We start from the raw sequence: 18,354 nt of genomic DNA on the forward strand, positions 1-18,354 counted from the left end.
GGCAGCTGAGCGGGCAGCCTCCTGTTCAGTTGCTCTGCAGGCCAGGCGCAGCCAGTGGCCAGGGCGGCTGGCTGTGCCTGGTCCACGGAGCAACTGAATGGGAGGCTGGAAGGCCCCCCGTGCATGCACCCAGCCCTGTGCGATGACATCATACACAATGACATCATCACGCAGTCCGGCGTGCATGCGCACATGCGCACGTGTGCAGCGGCAGCCCTTAAGCCCTGACTGTGAGTAGCTCTAATTTTCCCATCAAGTGGTTTGTCCTCTCCAATCCTAGTTCATTTCCCCATACTGGGTCTCAAGAAGGGCCAGTTAGGGAGGAACCGATAGCCTGCTTGCAGCAGTACCAGCATCGCCAGGATGAAGATTACTATTTTTATAATATTTATCTCATTTCTATCCTGTTTCTCAGACGATCCTCTCCCAAAGAAGTTCACATCAACAAACAGCCTTGGGCTCTGCATTCAGGCTTGCAAATTCAAAAGGCACACAAGAGAAGGGGGGAGACGATCAGTTTGACAGAGCACGTATGCCCTGATAGGCCAGGGGATCTTCCTTCATTGGCGTTGTTGCTTGGATGGAAGGAGTGGTGCGATTTATTGACTGGGTGCACTTTTTTATCCTGTTCATGCACGTGGCTCTCCCCTCTACACAAGAGAGAGTGACTGACCCAAAAGTCACATGGCAAGCAAAATCTTAACCTGGGTCATCTTGGTCCTAGTTCAGCGGCTACATCACACCAGCTCTTTGGCTGGTGTCAGAGGCCCGAGTGTTCCTTCCCTTCTGCAGCATCAGGGTAGTTCAGCAGTTTATTTTATTTGTGGGCCAAGCTACATGTGACGAATGACACTTGAGCGGCAAGTGAACAGACTCATGAGTATTCCTCCCTGTTCACTTGTGCTCCACTTGCGCACCACTTGATCACTACGTCATTTGTCACTTGTAGCTTGGCTCTAGGTTGCAGGGTACCTGATATCTTTATTTTAGTTGGAGCAGATTTCTTTGAGAGAGGGAAGAGTGGGAAAGCCAAACTCTCTGCATCTACTTCCCCCCTGATTAATGGCTTGGCCCTGTCTGGTCTTTCTCTTGCCATAGTGTTCTTCTACTTGCTGGACCAAAGCCTTAAGACTTATTAAATCCTCTTCTCTCATCTCTCACCTTTGTAACCTTCCTTTTCAAAAGCATGCTTTAAAAGACAGACTTACAGGACAGGCAAGATACGCAACACTTGCCTTTTGGAAGTTTCTAGGAGAAGGGAGTTCGGTGAGGCATGCGCGGCGGCAGTGGAATCGCCTCTCTTGACACAACCCTTGCAATTCAAACTTGGCACGCAGCTGATATTGTTTCAATGGGTTCTTGCGGAATGTGGAGAAGGAGGTAATATCGAAAGTATGTTGGGCCTGAACTGTTTAAGGTTTTTTAGACCAAAATCCTTCAACTGAAACGTGCCTGGGAAATATCAAAGGGCTCCCTTCAGGAGGTGCCTGCCTGTGTTCTGTGCCATCTGAAGCTTTTGAACAATCTTGAAGAGTAACTTGATAAAAAAAAGCATTATAATTAAGAATAAAGGGCGGAGAAAGCAGAAAAGAGCTGAATGGGCAAATGTACGATGCTGTGGTAAATCTAGAAACGCAAGCTTGTTGTGCAGCAGTTATTACTGATTTGTAGAACTGGGCTGGTTCATACACAACTGTGGAGTTTTTCACAAAGACAAAATTAAAATGTTACTAGTTGTACAGGAGCTGTTGTAGAGTTAGACATCACCAGGCTGAGGTACTCTGCAACCCATAATCATTACTGAAAGCAATGTGGTGGAGTGGTGGGAGCACTGAATTATGACCTGAGTGTCTAGCAGAGCCCCTTTAAGTTCATTGCCTGTATTGGTTCAGGCTTCTAAGTTCCCACAGGCCCAGTTCTAGCTTAACTTCCTGGGAGCAGAATGTCCGGCTCAGCTAATTAACTGCACCTGCAAGCTGTCGCCGAGAGAGGGGGCCTTGAGAAACGAGGGAGTCTTATCTCAGTTCCTGCCTAGCAACGCTGATTGACGGCACCTCTGATTGGCTAGGAATCTGAGAGGGGGAGGTTGGCTCCTCTCAGCCCTCAGGTGGCTCCAGGCGACTTTTCCATCAGCATGAGGGAGATTTTTGCTCTATGCCAGGCCTGACGACCAGACCTGCCTGGTATAGTTTAAGGAGTATGTTAGTGAGTACAAGCCTCAAGTTTTCCTCAGAGAAATGCTAAGCTTTATGTTTAGGTTAGTCAGCTATAGTTACAATAGACAAGCTTTTATTGTTTTAAATGCCTTTTGCTTGTGCCTTAGTAGAGTGTTTCCTGCTACTTGCATACACTCTTCGAATTAATAAACGTCTTTATAAGCCTTGTGTCCGTGAGCGTCTGACCAAGTGTGTGCAGAGTCCCCCAGGTTGGAAAAGAACCCGGAGACCGGTGAGTCTCAACAGGAGGAGTAAGGGCTATTCTTCCAGGAGGCCTGCTAGGGGTTTGAGTGGCTGTAAGCAGCACTTGAAACGGCAGGCGGGAGGTAGCCCCTTGGACCCCTATCCCTGGATACTGAGAGACTTGAATTCAAATCCTTGCTCTGTTGTGAAGCCTGCTGGGTGGCCTTGAACAGTTACTTCTTCTTCAGCAGACCTTATGTCACAGGGTTGTTGTGAGGATAAAATGGAGGAGTGCTGAACAATACACACTGCCTTAGGCTCCTTGGAAGAAGGGTGGAATAAAAATGTACTAAATAAATAAAATAGAAAATATTGTAATTGGTCTTGACTAGAGATGGGCACGAACTGAAATACGAACCGAAGTTGATCACGAACCGGGCTGTTTTTTGGTTCGTGAACCAGTGGTTCATTGGAGGGCATTTCTGACAACCCGAGACGAACCACTATGATTTTTAGCCCAGTTAATTTGGTTCGTTTTTCGGTTCGTCACTGCAGACAGCCTGGCACTAATCGATCATTTTTCTAGGCAAGAGGGGAAGGGCTGTCTGCAGACCTTCTGCTGCCCTAGAAGTGAAGTATTCATGAACCAAATGAACCAGTTCGTGAACCAGGCAATTTCATGCCGGTTCGTGGTTCGTGAAACACAATGAAACACAAACCGCAACGAACCACCATTTTTCCAGTTCGTGCCCATCTCTAGTCTCTTGACCCAGAAAAGCTCCAGCTGCCAATTCCAAACTCTTTAGTGCTGAACCTCACCAGTGCAATTTTTCTGATGACTCACCTGCCAATCCAGCTCCTGAAATTAACACCCATTTTCACTCTTATTTCCTTAGCACTGACTTCCACTAGTAAGGCAATCAGTCTAAAATGCGCCGAAGTGGCCAATTTATTACAATTAGTTTGTAACATGTTCTTTTTTCCTGTAAAATGCTTGTCACATATTACACCAGAGGCTGCAAATCTCATGTTCTGTCCTAAACAGAAGACCCAGACTTCCAAATCAAACAGTGTGGTTAAATAAACAAACGAATTTGCAGTTCTGATCTGAGCTCAAGAGATAAAGAAAACCACTGCCCTTACATCAGAATTCTTTTGTCTGAAAAAGCATTTGATGTGTGCTGAAAATGTCTATGGCACCTTACATCTTGTCAGCTTCTTAGGCTGTGAAACCTTGTGTATGCATGTATTTCTATGTATCTCTCTGGGTATCTCTGTCTCTTTGTGAATTTTTGTTTATTTTGTGCTTGCTGCTGTTCTGAAATAAAAAGGTCTTTCACACAGCATTGTTTTCAGGTTCCTGTATTTAAACTGCCACAACAGCACTATGGTCTTCTTGACTGTGGCTGAACTAGCTTCTAGGACAGGGGGAGGCAAAGTGCTGGGGGGGGGGGGAATATAGCGTCAACCTGTGAAGAGGTTGGTGTGCCAGCGGGGCATACTCCACAAGGCACACCAATTCTCAGCAGCACTCACAGTATTGGAGATATTTGCCTTGGATTCAATTGGTAGCCATGCAGGTCAGGAAGGTGATGACGGGCATAATTGTGCCTGTTGACTTCTCCCACCCTGCTGGCTTTCGTGGTGCTGCCATTTCCTCTGTTGCTTGGGCAGGGCAGGGCCTAGGTGCTAAACAAAATGGCCTGGTGTGCTGCTATCTGTGCGTGTCCAGGAGTTCCTTACCCTGATCTAGAATCACTGTTCTGGCATTTAATCTCTCTCATTTATTTGAATGCAGAGACCCTGTACGTGGGAATGTCCGTCCAGTCATTCAGTAAAGATACTTATGGATCAGTGGGCTCGACCCCCAGCCACAGTAAGTCTCCATTGAACGGCAACAGCATTGTGGGTGATGATGATCACGCTGAGGACCAACCACTGCCTCTAAGTGGCCTGCACAGGGTGAAAGCAATTGACCCACATCTGCTGTCTGTGGACAAAAGGAAAAAGGTTAAAAATGCAGTAGAAAACCACACAGGGTTGAGGAAGCAGCCTGTTCACCGCCACATCAAGGGCCTTCCATCTGAGAGCCACGAGGAGGGAACTCTTCCTGCTGCTTACTTCAGCCAAACCAACCGGATGCTTACAAATAGGCTTCATTTGGAGGCCACCAACAGCATCGCTTCCTATTTGCACCAATATGTACATTCCCATCAGAAAGGCAGGCTGCTGGCTGAAGTCTATGCCTTCAAGAACACAGACTCGGATACTGCCCAGTCCCCTGGCCTGTATCACCTCAATCGACCAGGCAAGGGAAATTCCTACTACAAACTCAGCAACGCCCTCCGAAATACCACCGTATCCTCCTTGCTCACAAATCGGCAGGCGTCCAGCATTCTGCGTCGCTTCAGTGCATTCAAGGAAGGTAAGGAAGTGCAGGAACGGGATTCTCCACTCTTGTAATGTGGTGTTGGTGACAGAGCCAAATCAAGGCATTCTTATGCACAGTGATGTGCAGGGTGGGTGTCACTGAACTCGGTGAAGTTTTCTTCCAAGTAAACATGCGCAAGGATCAAGTCGTTAAACTCATAAAGTGGTTGAGATCACTATTCCCCCATAAATAATTTTAATTAAAATTCTGATTGTGGTTCTGTTTAATTAGCTCAATTATGGCTGTATGGCTGTCAGTTTCAGATTTTGGGGGGCCCTGGGCAGAAAGTGCTCAGGGATACACCCAAGGCTTTTTTTTCAGCTGGAATGCGGTGGAATGGAGTTCCGGAACCTCTTGAAAATGGTCACATGGCTGGTGGCCCCGCCCCCTGATCTCCAGACAGAGGGGAGTTTAGACTGCCCTCCGCGCCGCTGGAGCAGCGTGGAGGGCAATCTAAACTCCCCTCTGTCTCGAGATCAGGGGGCGGGGCCACCAGCCATGTGACCGTTTTCGCCGAGGGTGATTTAAACTTAAAAAAAACAACGCTTGTTCCAGCTTACCCAAAGTGATATCATTGGCCCTGGGAGCATGCATGCACTTTGCGCACGCACATGTGGTACCAGGGGCACCATCTCCCACCAAGAGTTGCCCCCTGTGCAGGTATCCCGCTGAGTTCCACCACCTCTTTTCCCAGAAAAAAAGCCCTGGATACACCTACGTCCACTGCTGGCTCCCCTTCCACCCAAGCCCCCCTCCCCCACTTGCCAGTGCATCCTTCCTCTGTCCACTCACAAGGAGTTTGCTGTGAGAGCAGATTGGTTTTCAGAGACTGCTGTATGAATGGCAATCAAAATGTAATTCATGCCTGCTATGGATGTCTTGTATAACATTCTCAGACGTAGGTAAAGAGGACAAAAGGAATACATGTCACCACTCACTGCACATTTTCAAGCAGTTGTGAAGGAGTGGGGCGATGTGTGTGTGTCAAACCTCCCTTTTTGTGTTGACCAAATTCTCAACCAGGCTGACATGGAAGCAGGCCTATATCCTGGAGATGTGTAAAGAGCTCAGTGACCATGCCTGAGCCGCCTTTTCTGGAACAGTTTTGAAAACTGACATGGTAGATGACAGGAAAATGTTATGAAGATACCCGTTCCAAAGCTTGATCACCAAGAAGCTGAGGTAAAATGACTTGGCCAGGTTGGGCCGATTCCAGACGGCCCCCTGCCTTGCGAAACGTCGCGCGTCGTCGCGCAGAAAACGCGAAATATCGCGTTTTCTCACGCGAGTTTTGCGCGACGTCGTGCAAAACTCGCGAGAGAAAACGTGATATTTCGCGTTTTCTGCGCAACGATGCGCGACGACGCGCGATGTTTCGCGAGGCAGGGGGCCGTCTGGAATCGGCCCTGGTCTGTTGCCACCTGAACAATCCTGTCCTGAAGAAGCAGGCTGCCAGATTCCTTTGTACAACCAACATCTCTAGGAATTACATGCATGTTCCTTTCTGCTTCTGCATGTTTCTATAGGAAATAACCTAGTCACGGATAGTATTGAAGATGGTACAAATGAAACAGAGATGTCGCGAGGGTGCCATATGGGCCTTCTTGTGGTTGATATTCAGTCTAAAGAAATGCTATAAATTGGCTGTAGTCTGAGTTCCACAAAGAAGTTATTGTGCACATTTCTTCCTAGGAGCCAGTTGTTTATGAAAGGGAATACTGTAAGGGAATACACAGATGAAGGTAGGTTACAATGACTGAGAAACACTTGATTTAAAAAAACCCCAAAGTTGTGTCAAAGTTGTAAGGTGGAACCTGATACTGGAAACACATTTTTTTTTCTCTTGAAAACTAAAGAAACTTCTTGGGTAGTGATATGAAAAAAGACACCTGTGGTCCGCCAAGGAACTTCCAATGGTGTTATTAAAAAGTTAGCGCCTCAAAAGGTTAAGTCCCTGTATCCTTCTTGGGTACCATGAAATAACAGGAATAAAAGTCTGGATGATCCTGGGATTGTGGGATCCGTTCTATGGCTGGTTTTTTGGGGGCGGGGGGTGGAGCGGCAACATTGAATTCTTCTGGAGAACATCATGAGGGTAAGGTGTTGTATTTGATTAGATATCACTCATCTTGAATGATGTCTTCTCAAGCACTGAAAAAGCTGAAAACTGAATTGAATGAAATGGTCAGAAGGGACAAAGGGCAAAGAAAAGACAGAAGCCAATTATTCCATTTGAATGAAGTCAGAGAGCCAAGATCATGTAGGGATCGAGTGGAGTGCAAGTGGAGCACAAGTGAACAGGGAGGAATACACGTGTGTCTGTTCACTTGCTGTTCAAGTGTCATTCGTCACTTGTAGCTTGGCCCACAGTCTGGGGTCTAATTTCAGATGGCTTCATTTCAGAACTGCTGGTAGCCTTGGAGAAGAGTGTGACGCCTTAAAGGATAAAAAATAAGTAGGAGGCAGTTGAGTATGGGTGGGTTGGCCAGAACCGTAGTTGGTAGTTTAAGAAGTGAGATGGTTATGATGTAGGAAAGGGACAGAACTGCTGTTTACTTGAAGTTGTGTGTGTATTATCCATCTTCCGTACAGAACTTGTGCTTCAAAGCAGGAGGTGGAACCAAGCTATGTATGTCTTTGAAAAGAAGCCACTCAGTCACCATTATGGCATGATTTATTTACTGTTTTACTTCTCCACCTGAAAAATCTGAACCAGTGTTTTCTTCTGTTAGGCAGTTGGGTGGGTACAGTTGCGAGCATAGAAAGTACTGACTTTTAACCATGCATGATTGGTAGCAGGAAACTGATGGCCATAAAAATTCAGGCATTGACAACAGGCACATTGTACATGGTGTGGTAGATATAATAAGGATCCCCCAAACAGAAGAGTAGAAAATGTAGTATAAGTATTTAGTCTAGTTAGGATAAGAGGGGTCTCAGTCCTGCCAAGAGATATCTCACTGCCAGAATGAGAAGAAGGCAAAAATAGGTCTATGCTGGGAAATGAAGAGTCAACCATTCATTCCAATAATTTTTGTCATTATCTACTCTACCTTAACTCATAATACATGGTGGTAGAGATGCCACAAATGTCACTCGAATGTGTTTAATACTTGAACTTACCATGTTTGAATAATCAAAAAGAGTCCAGTAGCACCTTTAAGACTAACCAATTTTATTATAGCATAAGCTTTCGAGAATCAAGTTCTCTTCATCAGATGCCTGATCAAAACATCTGATCAGGCATCTGATGAAGAGAACTTGATTCTCGAAAGCTTATGCTATAATAAAATTGGTTAGTCTTAAAGGTGCTACTGGACTCTTTTTGATTTTGCTACTACAGACTAACACGGCTAACTCCTCAGGATCTATGACCATGTTTGAATAAGAATCAGATGTGAGTTGATAGTAGGACAAACTTTTTCACGGTCAGAGTAGTTTAAAGGTGGAATCAGCTGCCTAGGAAGGTGGTGAGCTCCCCTTCACTGGCAGTTTTCGAGAAGAGGCTGGATGAATGTTTGTCAGGGATGCTATAGGCTCATCTTGCATTGGGCAGGGGGTTGGATTAGAAGGTCTGTATGGCCCCTTTTAACTCTGTGATTCTGTGATTCTGTGATCATTCAGTCTGTTCAGTTGGCATTGAAGTTTTACAAGTGTAGTCAACACATTTCCCTTTATAATTCTGCAAGGAAAAGGGCAGATGTTACTCAAATAGGTACGGTAAAGATAACGGTAGTTCCTTATCCAAACACCGAGCCATTACTGACCCATGGGGGCACGTCGCATCACAACGTTTTCTTGGCAGACTTTTAACGGGGTGGTTTGCCATTGCCTTCCCCAGTCATCTACACTTTACCCCCGGGAAACTGCGAACCCATTTTTACTGCCCTTGGAAGGATGGAAGGCTGAGTCAACCTTGAGTTGGCTACTTGAACACGGCTTCCGCCAGGATTGAACTCGGGTCGTGAGCAGAGCTTGGGCTGCAGTATTGCAGCTTACCACTCTGCGCCACAGGGCTCTACTCAAATAGGAGGTCTTAATTAGTTGGGGGAATTAGCGTTAAAGGAGACAAATGAGAGGTGGTAACTAGGAACCTCCACCAATGTCTATGGGGATTGTTCCTCCTCCTCCAGCAAGGGGCAGGAAGGCCCTTTTTAGCGTCCTCCATTGCCCTGCAGGCCCACGTGGGGACAGGGGAGGCCAAAAAGGGCCTTCCCATCCCTCAAATGGCCACGGTGGCCGTTTGAGGGGCAGGAAGGGCATTTTCAGCCTCCTCTGCCACCCTGCAGGCCCGTGCAGTGGCGGAGGAGGCCAAAAACGCCCTTCCCACCCCTCGCTGGAGGAGGGGTAGGAGGCCACTGGCCTGCAGAGCGGCAGAGAAGGCCAGAACTGCTGCTGTTGGGCCACAGCCTCCACCACCCCAGCAGCAGAGCCAAGGAAAGGTGAAGGCTGGCGTGGTGGGCTGGGGCTGGGGGGTGTGTGGGTTGGGGTGTGGGCTGGGGGGCTGGGGCTGGGGTTTGTGGGCTTTGGGCAGTTTAAAGGGTCCTGCCACTTGCAAGCAGCAGATCTCTTTAAACTATCAGCTGGCAGGCGGCAGGGGAGGATCCCCTCCTGCCGCCTGCCAGCTGATAGTTTAAAGGGACCTGCTGCAGCAGGAAAAGTTTAAATGCTGCGGGGAAATGGCCATTTAAACTGCCCCCTTCCCTGCTGCTTTGCAGCGGCACAGAAAGAAGCATTGCCCTTTAAAATGAACCAAACGGAAGCAGTAGACCAGTTCTGTGAAAGTTCGTGGAAACAAGCTTCCACGAGCCACTGGTTCATGACCCACGAACCGGGCTGGTTCATGGGTTTTTTTGGTTCATATTCAGGTTCGTTCTCCATCTTTAGTGGGGAATGAAACCCAGTTCTCCAGATTAGAGTCCCGTGCTCTTAACCACTACACCAAACAGATTAGGGCAGAGACAACGTATTGAGAGTTCACGGAATAGAATTTCTCCACCAGTCTCTGCAGCTCACCATGAAATGCTGTGGACCGCTCAAGAATGTGTTGGGCCTGATGTGAGGATCTGCAGTGGAAAGGGGAGGGAAATCAGCAAAAACTGTACCAACCTCTTCTGCCAGCTGAAGAAGACTAGGGGAAAATGAACTTTCGATTCATAGCCACATGAACTAGCATTTAATTTCTTCATTGCTACTTCACTGACCTTTGTCAGACACTAAAAAACACAAATCAAATCAGCTGAAAAGGAATTTTTTAAAAAAGCTATGGAAGACAATGAAGCTGGTAAAATTGACAGTATATAAAAGGAGAGCTACTAGAGTCTAGTTACTGAAGAAAAGTCAAATCTACATATGGCACAACATCAGGGGTCATTTCGTAGAAAAAGAGCTGGAGGGACTCATTAGCATAACTAATTAGCATATGCCACGCCTCTTGACATCACCTATTCTGGCTGTTTTGGACCCAATCCTGGTCATTCAGGGCTGAAATTGTGCCCAAAATGGCAAAAAGGGGCTGAAAATGGCTGAAAAGGGGCCCAAAACAGTCAAGATCGGGCCACTGATGAGTGGGAGAGTGATCCACCACCTGTCAGAGGCCTGATCCGGGCCGTTTTGGCCCCAATCCAGGCTGAAACAGGCCCAAAATGGCCGAGAGTCAGGTGGGTGGGACCACCTGACATGTGGCCTCTTTGGGAAACTGCCGGAACTGCGTTCCTGTGCGTTCCCCCTTGAAATGAGCTCTGCATAACATTCATTTCGGCATTTAACAAGTGAATTTTGTAAAAAGTTTATCTTTTACTATAAGAAAAACTCTGAATAACAGAAATAAAACAAACCATTAGAACATTAAGAAGAGACTGAGATGAACTTAATCAGGGAAGGAGAACAAAACAGAAGGGCAGTGATGACAAATTAACTAAGGATGCTCAAACCCCGCCCACTGGTGCCTCTCATGAAGAGAGGGCCAATCATACAAATGAACAGGAAGCAAGTCAGTCAGCCCCTGACTAGGAAAACTGTATATTTTAAAAAGTCAGATAATTTGGTTTCATTTACATTCATATTGTCAATGTTATTTTGTGCGCGTGCATTTTCCTCGCCTCACATCACAAAATCACCTGATCCATGATCCTTGGTATTTAGTGGTTTATTAAAATATTTGCATTCTGCCTATCCTGTTGGCTCAAGAGGGCTTACAGGTAATAATGAAAACGTTACAGATTAAAAACCGTTAAAAGGAAACCCCCAAACGCCTCCCCGCAATACCTTGGGTAGAATAATCTTGCCTACTGCACGGCAAGGCAATTAAACTCCATCACAAGAAGGAAATGAAACTCCAGCCCCACAAGTATGGCATGGCTGCAAATATGTTCGACTACCATTCAAGGAGAGTGGTGGACAAATGAATGGATCAGCAACTGAGCTCACAGGTGATCCTGGCTGTCAAACCAGGAATTTTCATCTGCCAAATGTGTTCACTGAGAAGTTTGTGCCTTCCCTAAAATTAACACAAATTGAGTATAGTTAATGTTGACATAAGGGCCGTTTTCACACTGCTAACCTGCTTCCGTAATGTTGCGAAACATGTAACTCCTCCCTCTTGTTGTTCATGGGTATCCCCTGTCACCTAGGTGCAGTACTTGGAGGCGGAGCAAAGGTGAAGAAGTCCTTTTATGCTGATGGAAATCTCTTCCCTCAGCAGAAACTTGCCCTGAGATCCAAGCCTATGACTTTCACATATTAATAGATTGTTGACATATTTTTTTTGCTTTTTAAAGAAGAGTCAGGCCCTTGCACACCTGCCATTCTTTTAGACTTTGAGAGTCACCTTTGTTTTCCAATATCTAAACAGAGGTAATTCATTTCATCGTGTTTTTATGGGATATTTTCCAAGCTGAAAGGAGAACCAGTTGAGAATCTTAATCTTACTTGCTTAGAGCTACCCCGGTTCTTGATTCTACGCCCTATTATGCAAGATGACAAAAGTCCTTGTCATTTAATAACTACAGGAAGGAAGATCAGGGCCGTATTAACCCATGGCTGGGCCCCTAGGCTTTCAGGCATTTCGGGCCACCTCCAGCACGTCAATCTTTCATCCCACTACAGCTGACAGCCTGACCCTGGTACGGTAGGTACTAGGCGCAGTACATAGACCTATATCCATTTTGAGTGTTTTCTGAAGAATTCTATTCATATATACTTATGAGAGTATATATATGGATAAATATATATATGTACACATATTGATTGTACATTACAAAGTGCCTTCAACAATTAGAGCCTTAAGGTGCAGGAAACAGTGCCTGAGCAAAAATAAATTGACGGGTCCCTAGTCCATGTGGGGCACTTAGGCTTCAGCCTAGTCAGCCTTATGAATAATATGGCCCTGAGGAAGATGTAATCAAATTAACCAGGATTCTAATGGGTGTACTCAAAAAGCTTAACAGTGTGCTTACAATATGCTCAAAACAAAACAAGCAGCAAGATGTCTTATAATGTACTAGCTTGATGCCCTTGCTTCGATATGATATTTCACTACTTTAAATCTAATTATAATACTTATGGGTATGTAACATTTTTTGGTTTGTGAGTTTGTTTGTTTTTGAGTTGGCAACCCTAGTGAAATTTTAGGGAAGACTGGGAGATGCATTTTACCTCAGGACACATTCAAAGACTCCCAATAGCAATTGCATACTGTTTAGAATGTGGGGGGTGAGGACTAATCAGGTTGCACATGCAAATGACCTCTGTGTTCCAACTGTCTTGGAGGGGGGGATGAGGTGTGGAATGTTGTGAGCCCCAATCAGCCTGCATATGCAAATGACCTTGAAAGGCTGGCCCAATCAGAGAAGAGTGGCTGAGCTGGCAGTGGGCAGGGGGGGCCAGCAGGCAGCAGCCTGCCAGCCACACAGGGAAGTTGTACCCTTTGGGAAAACATATTTTACCCTTTTTTACCCCCTTAGGGGGTGAATTTCTTAAAATCCCTTCTTAGTGGGTGTTTACATCATGAAAAGAATGTTCTCCCCAAATTTCATGTTGCCAGTCCATGGACTTCTCCGTGACAGTGGCGATATTAGGGTCTATTGTGGCTGTTAGGTCTGCTAGGGTCGTCACTACTGTGCCCAGGCCTGCAGGGATGGTCACCTTTCCCTTGGACTTGGGACTTGCTGGTACTTGGCCACTGCTGCTCAGTGCACTGCTGGAGTACGATGTGCATATTTCTTTGCTGCATCTCTAAGTTGCTTCCTCCTTTTAACATTGGTATATCTTGCACAACGTCTGCCAGGAGGCTTCTTGGGGGCAGTAAGAGGTGATGGCTGCAAGAGGTGTGAGGTGGAGTTGGACTGAAGGAGGGGTGGTGTGGTGTGCACTTCAGCAGGTTCACGTGAGAGGTTCGCATTGAAATGGCCCCTAGAAAGGTCATGCACTATCTCCCCATGAACATTTAAAAACTCAGTTGCCATACTGACTTTTATATAAAATCCCTTTTCAGGAGTCTTGTACTGTCTTTCTTCAACTGTCTGCAGTTTCCTTTACCTGATTTTTACCTCAGAACCCAGAGTTCCACAGCTGACCCATCAGCCTGCTAGCCACACAGGAAAGCCAGGCCCCACAGGAAGATTGGCAACCCTAGAGGGAGGTGTATTTTTACCTCAGGACACATTCAATGACTGGAAGTCATTGAATGTGTCCTGAGGTACTGCATGTGTCCGGCATACTATTTAGAATGTTGGGATGATGACCAATCAGGCCGCATATGCAAATGTCCTCAGGGAAGAGTGGTTGAGTTGGCAGTTGGTGGGTGGGAGCACACACAGGGAAGCTGTATCCCTATGGGAAAACACATTTGACCCCTTTTTACCCCCTTAGGGAGCGAATTTCTTAAAATCCCTTCTTAGTGAGCCTCTACATCATGAAAGGAACGTTCTCCCCAAATTTGATTTTTCTAGGTCCAGGGTTTTGGGCTGGGCATTGATGAGTCAGTCAGATGCTTGTCTTTATATATATAGAAGATTGGGGAAGAACAACAGAGGCATATGAGGGCACAGTCACAGCAGGAACTGTTGGAGGTGAGGGGCCTGCTGGAGCTTCCTGTGATGCAGCTGAATGTGGTCCTTAAGGCACCAATGCTTGAGCGCTCTCAATGTTGACCCCCCCCCCCCTTTTGAGCAAGTACAGCTTTAACTGCCAGCCATTTGCCTCTTGTCCTTGCTACAGATGCTGACAATACAGAAGTGTGTCGGACTGATTGCAGGAGGGACCGTGAGGAAGTGGAGGCCTACTGCACCAGTGAATTTGGTAAGATCATCCAGCTGCACCTAACCGGGCACGGCAAAGTGTATGCTATGTACTCTGCATGCAGTTGTTACTGGCACATTCAGTCCCTCCTCCAGGCTTGGGGAAGTCTAAGCCATTGTTAGACAGTATGCACAAAATAATTATCTTGGCTCCCGTAACAGAAGCACATCCTTTTCTAAACTCTGGGTTAGTTAGTTCCAGCTCATTTCCATTTTATGTCTCGCACCATATAAAGGTGAATATTAAATGATAGATCTTAGGGCAAGCTAGAAGTGACGAGTTACACTTGAATGGCAAGTGAACAGACTCACATGTATTCCTCCACTACATGATTGAGTGGAGTGCAAGTGGAGCGCAAGTGAACAGGGAGGAATACATGTGAGTCTGTTCACTTGCCATCCAAATGTAACTCGTCACTTCTAGCTTGGTCTTTAGTTGGTAGCAAGCGGGCCTAGGAGCCAATGTCCTATGAGGGTGGGGTACATATGGGGTATAGATCAAATATAAGTAAAGTTTCAAATGGCATTTCTCTCTTTTGTGTATGGGTTTTGTGTTCCTGCAAAATGCTGAGCAACTTTACATACCCATCCTCTGCGCTGCTGTGGTATTATGGGATGGGGGCCCTCATAACATCGTCCTCAGGTCTAATTTCCAGCAGACTTCTGGAATAATATTTTGCAACAACCCACCTACAACTCACCCTTTGTAACTTTTTTAAAAGGTTAATAATATGGTCATTCTTTGTATTTAATTTAGATCAAGATATGATTTTTTATTTTTTATTTATTTTTTTTCAAATTTGTATTCTGACCTCCCCACGAGCGGGCTCAGTTCGGATAACAAAATATTAAAAATACAATTAAAATACGATTAAAAAATTCATGTACATTAAAAACAACACATTTAAAACAGGATGGTGGGCAGCCTTCACAGGGAGGGTTTTATACACCCCTTTTTTCCAGGCCGGCGGAGGCCCAGCCTCAGCCATATGCCTGGCGGAACAACTCTGTCTTGCAGGCCTGGCGAAAAGATAGTAGGTCCTGCCGGGCCCTGATTTCAGCAGACAGAGCGTTCCACCAGGTGGGAGCCAGGACCGAAAAGGCCCTGGCTCTAGTTGAGGCTAGGCGGGCCTCCTTGGGGCCAGGGACCACCAACAGCTGTTTGTCCCCTGATTGGAGTGTCCTCTGGGGAATATATGGGGAGAGACGGTCCTGTAGATACGCTGGTCCCAGTCCGCACAGGGCCTTATAGGTCAATACCAGAACCTTGAATCTGATCCGGTACTCCACTGGCAACCAATGCAGCTCACGTAAGTGTTATATGCGCCTTATTTGGCACTCTCGTAATAACACGCGCCACTGCATTTTGTACCAGCTGTAATGGCACAACGTGCCATTGAAAATGTTACTCACTCTAAACTATCTGGCTAAGCTGGGATGAAATAAATATGCCCTGAGACAGTAAAACGTCTAGCTCCATCCTTCTTTTAAGCTTCATCCATATGTGAGGTTTCTTTCTCTCATGTTAGGAGAGAAAGGGCGTGTACTTTACAACAGTCACATTACTTTGCTCTTTGTGCAGCAGGAATGCTAGGAAATGCCTCCCCGCTGGGTCCAGCTACAGGGCCACATGAACAGTGACATGCTTGGGGTTTGCAAGAATTACAAGTGATAAACTTGGCAAGTTGCAGGTGCAAGATATGGGCAGCTTCTTATATAACATGTAGGCTGATTCCACACACGTTGGATAATGCACTTCCAATCCTCTTTAGAGATCATTTGGAACTGAATTTTTCACGTGCGAAACAAAAAATCCACTTCCAAACGATTGCTAAAGTGCATTGAATGTGCATTATCCAACGTGTGCGGAATCAGCCATACTCTCCTTCCATTGCATACTTGAGAGTTTAGTGAGAACGAATGTTTTTATTCAGTAGCTGCTGGTTTCAATTAGCTTCGCATCATGACAAGATAAGGAACAGCAGCCCACTGGAACAGCAGCCCCTTTCTTTTTTAAAAACAGCGGTGAACGGGATTGTTCATGATGTCAACGTGGTACAGAAAGGGATGCGCTTGGTGATGTTGTTGGTAAACAGCAATGGACTGTACAAGATTAATCGCCTGTTCATCAACCCTGATGGCTTCTTCTTTCAAGTTCACATGCTAGTCGTGGATGCCTTAAACTGCAGCAAACCCTGTCCGGACTTCAAACTTGGTAATGCGTTCTCTCTTTTTATACTCTTTGTTCAGGTTACCTATAGGGAAAAAAACAGGAAGTGGGTTCTTTTCATTTAATGTACAAAAAGGAAACAGGCATAGACTGGAGTAATTCTGCTTAGAATTTAACTGTTAGTTACCAAAGAGGTTTAAAACATAGAGAGAAAAGCTCATGGGATTGGACTTTCCTGCCTCCTCTTGCCCACTGCACCACGGTCCCCTTGAGGTACTTGAAATTCTGCTCCCGAGGGATCAAAGGGCACTTAATAATAGCAGGGGGCGAAGTGGGAGGGGGCAATGGGTTGGGTCCAGCCAACTTTCTCACTCAGTCTCACCCCAATTCCTTCTCCATGCTAGAGCCACCATTGAACACGGCACGCACAAGTCCTGTGATTCTCAGTATACCCTTTTGGGGAGGTCCTTTTTCAACAGCAGAAACGTTGGTTGGGTCCAGCCCTAGCATAGGTGCCATTATGTTGGCGGACGACCGCCTGTGGGATCCAAGCTAAAGTACTTTTTTCCCAACTTGCTTCAGGTTACTCGAATAAAGCTGTCTTTGGGTGATGAAGCAGGTATTACTGAACAACAAATGTGCAGTTACAGATGTAACATCCGTAACATTTCCAGGGCTTTTTTTCTGGGAAAAGAGGTGGTGGAACTCAGTGGGTTGCCCTAGGAGAAAATGGTCACATGGCTGGTGGCCCCGCCCCCTGATCTCCAGACAGAGGGGAGTTGAGATTGCCCTCCGCGCCGCTCCAGTGGCGCGGAGGGCAATCTCAACTCCCCTCTGTCTGGAGATCAGGGGACGGGGCCACCAGCCATGTGACCATTTTCAAGAGGTTCCGGAACTCCGTCCCCCCGCGTTCCTGCTGAAAAAAAGCCCTGAACATTTCCCTTTTGGATGTGTGCCATCAATCTCACTATTACACAGTCAACCCTGCTTAGTAACATGGTCTATCGGAGGAACTGTGTGATGTAGAGTGATGTGGGCAAGGGATCCCAAAGCTAGGGATTCAGAGGAAACATGGTGACTGCTGAAGGCATGGATAACAGGGACCCTCCCCTAAAGGCCAATACTTGTTTTCTGAGTCAAAACAATCCAAAAGGTAAAGCACCAGCTAAGGAATCGGCACATTTTCTACCCCAACCACTGACTGTTATATTTGTTTACTTCATTTATGCCCCGTCTTTCTCCCTAGTGGGGAACCAAAGCAGGTTACACCTTTTTCTTTTCTCCTCACGGCAACCCTGAGAAGTAGGTAAGGCTGAGAGATTATGACTAGCCTGAAGTCACCCAGCAAACTTCCATGGCAGGTTGGGGACCAGGTCCTAGTCCAACTAGACCGTGCAGGCTTTCTCAGAGGTGCTTATGTTTTTCAGGCAGCAGATACATCGTGATGGGCCATATTTACCACAGGAGACGGCAGTTGCCGAGAGCTCTGCAAGAGCATCTAAGAGGGCATCTGAGACCTGGAGATGGGCTGCTTTGGAGCGGGAGTTACGTGAAAAGGTTCAACAAGAGGCGGGATCGGAAAGTTCAAGCAGCAGCTCATCGTGCCTGCAGCTGAGGAGGCAGCACGGCCACAGTCCATGCAGTTCGGGGGTGCTTCTGTCAGAAAAAAATGGCCCCTGCTTTCATCACAATTTGATATACCTTCTCTATAAATAATTAAAAAAAAATGGTTCCTGCCTAATGGCAAACAGTAAAGAGGTACAGAGACATGTGTTTTCTGCTGGAATGTCTTACTCTTAATGTAAGCATTGATGGACTCCTGCTATTTTAGCAATATTTCTTTTTAATCGTATTACTTCAGGAGGACAAGCATTTAATCCAAAAACAATCTGAGGTTTGGTACATTTTTACAGGTGAAAAAATCAACATAATAGGAACGGTTCTTGCTGAAGACCTCTGCAAATGTCTATGTGAATGATGAAATGCTATGATATACACTTAACAAACACCTATTTGTTTCTTGTGCAGGAATACTAAGAGACCATACTGTGCACT

At 46.2% G+C, this 18,354-nt stretch overlaps 1 protein-coding gene across 1 annotated transcript in view; it reads left to right on the forward strand.

Annotated features, from left to right (window-relative positions):
- Positions 1-18,354, forward strand: part of C4H17orf58 (chromosome 4 C17orf58 homolog) — a 28,222-nt gene extending 9,868 nt beyond the window's left edge. The window contains exons 2-5 of the mRNA XM_054978390.1: positions 4,198-4,824; positions 14,050-14,130; positions 16,153-16,344; positions 17,727-18,354. Of these exons, the coding sequence (XP_054834365.1) occupies positions 4,198-4,824; positions 14,050-14,130; positions 16,153-16,344; positions 17,727-17,914 (1,088 nt within the window). The 3' untranslated portion in view covers positions 17,915-18,354. The remainder of the gene's footprint in view (positions 1-4,197; positions 4,825-14,049; positions 14,131-16,152; positions 16,345-17,726) is intronic.

Source organism: Eublepharis macularius, chromosome 4, assembly GCF_028583425.1.
Source record: "Eublepharis macularius isolate TG4126 chromosome 4, MPM_Emac_v1.0, whole genome shotgun sequence".
NCBI lineage: Eukaryota > Metazoa > Chordata > Lepidosauria > Squamata > Eublepharidae > Eublepharis > Eublepharis macularius.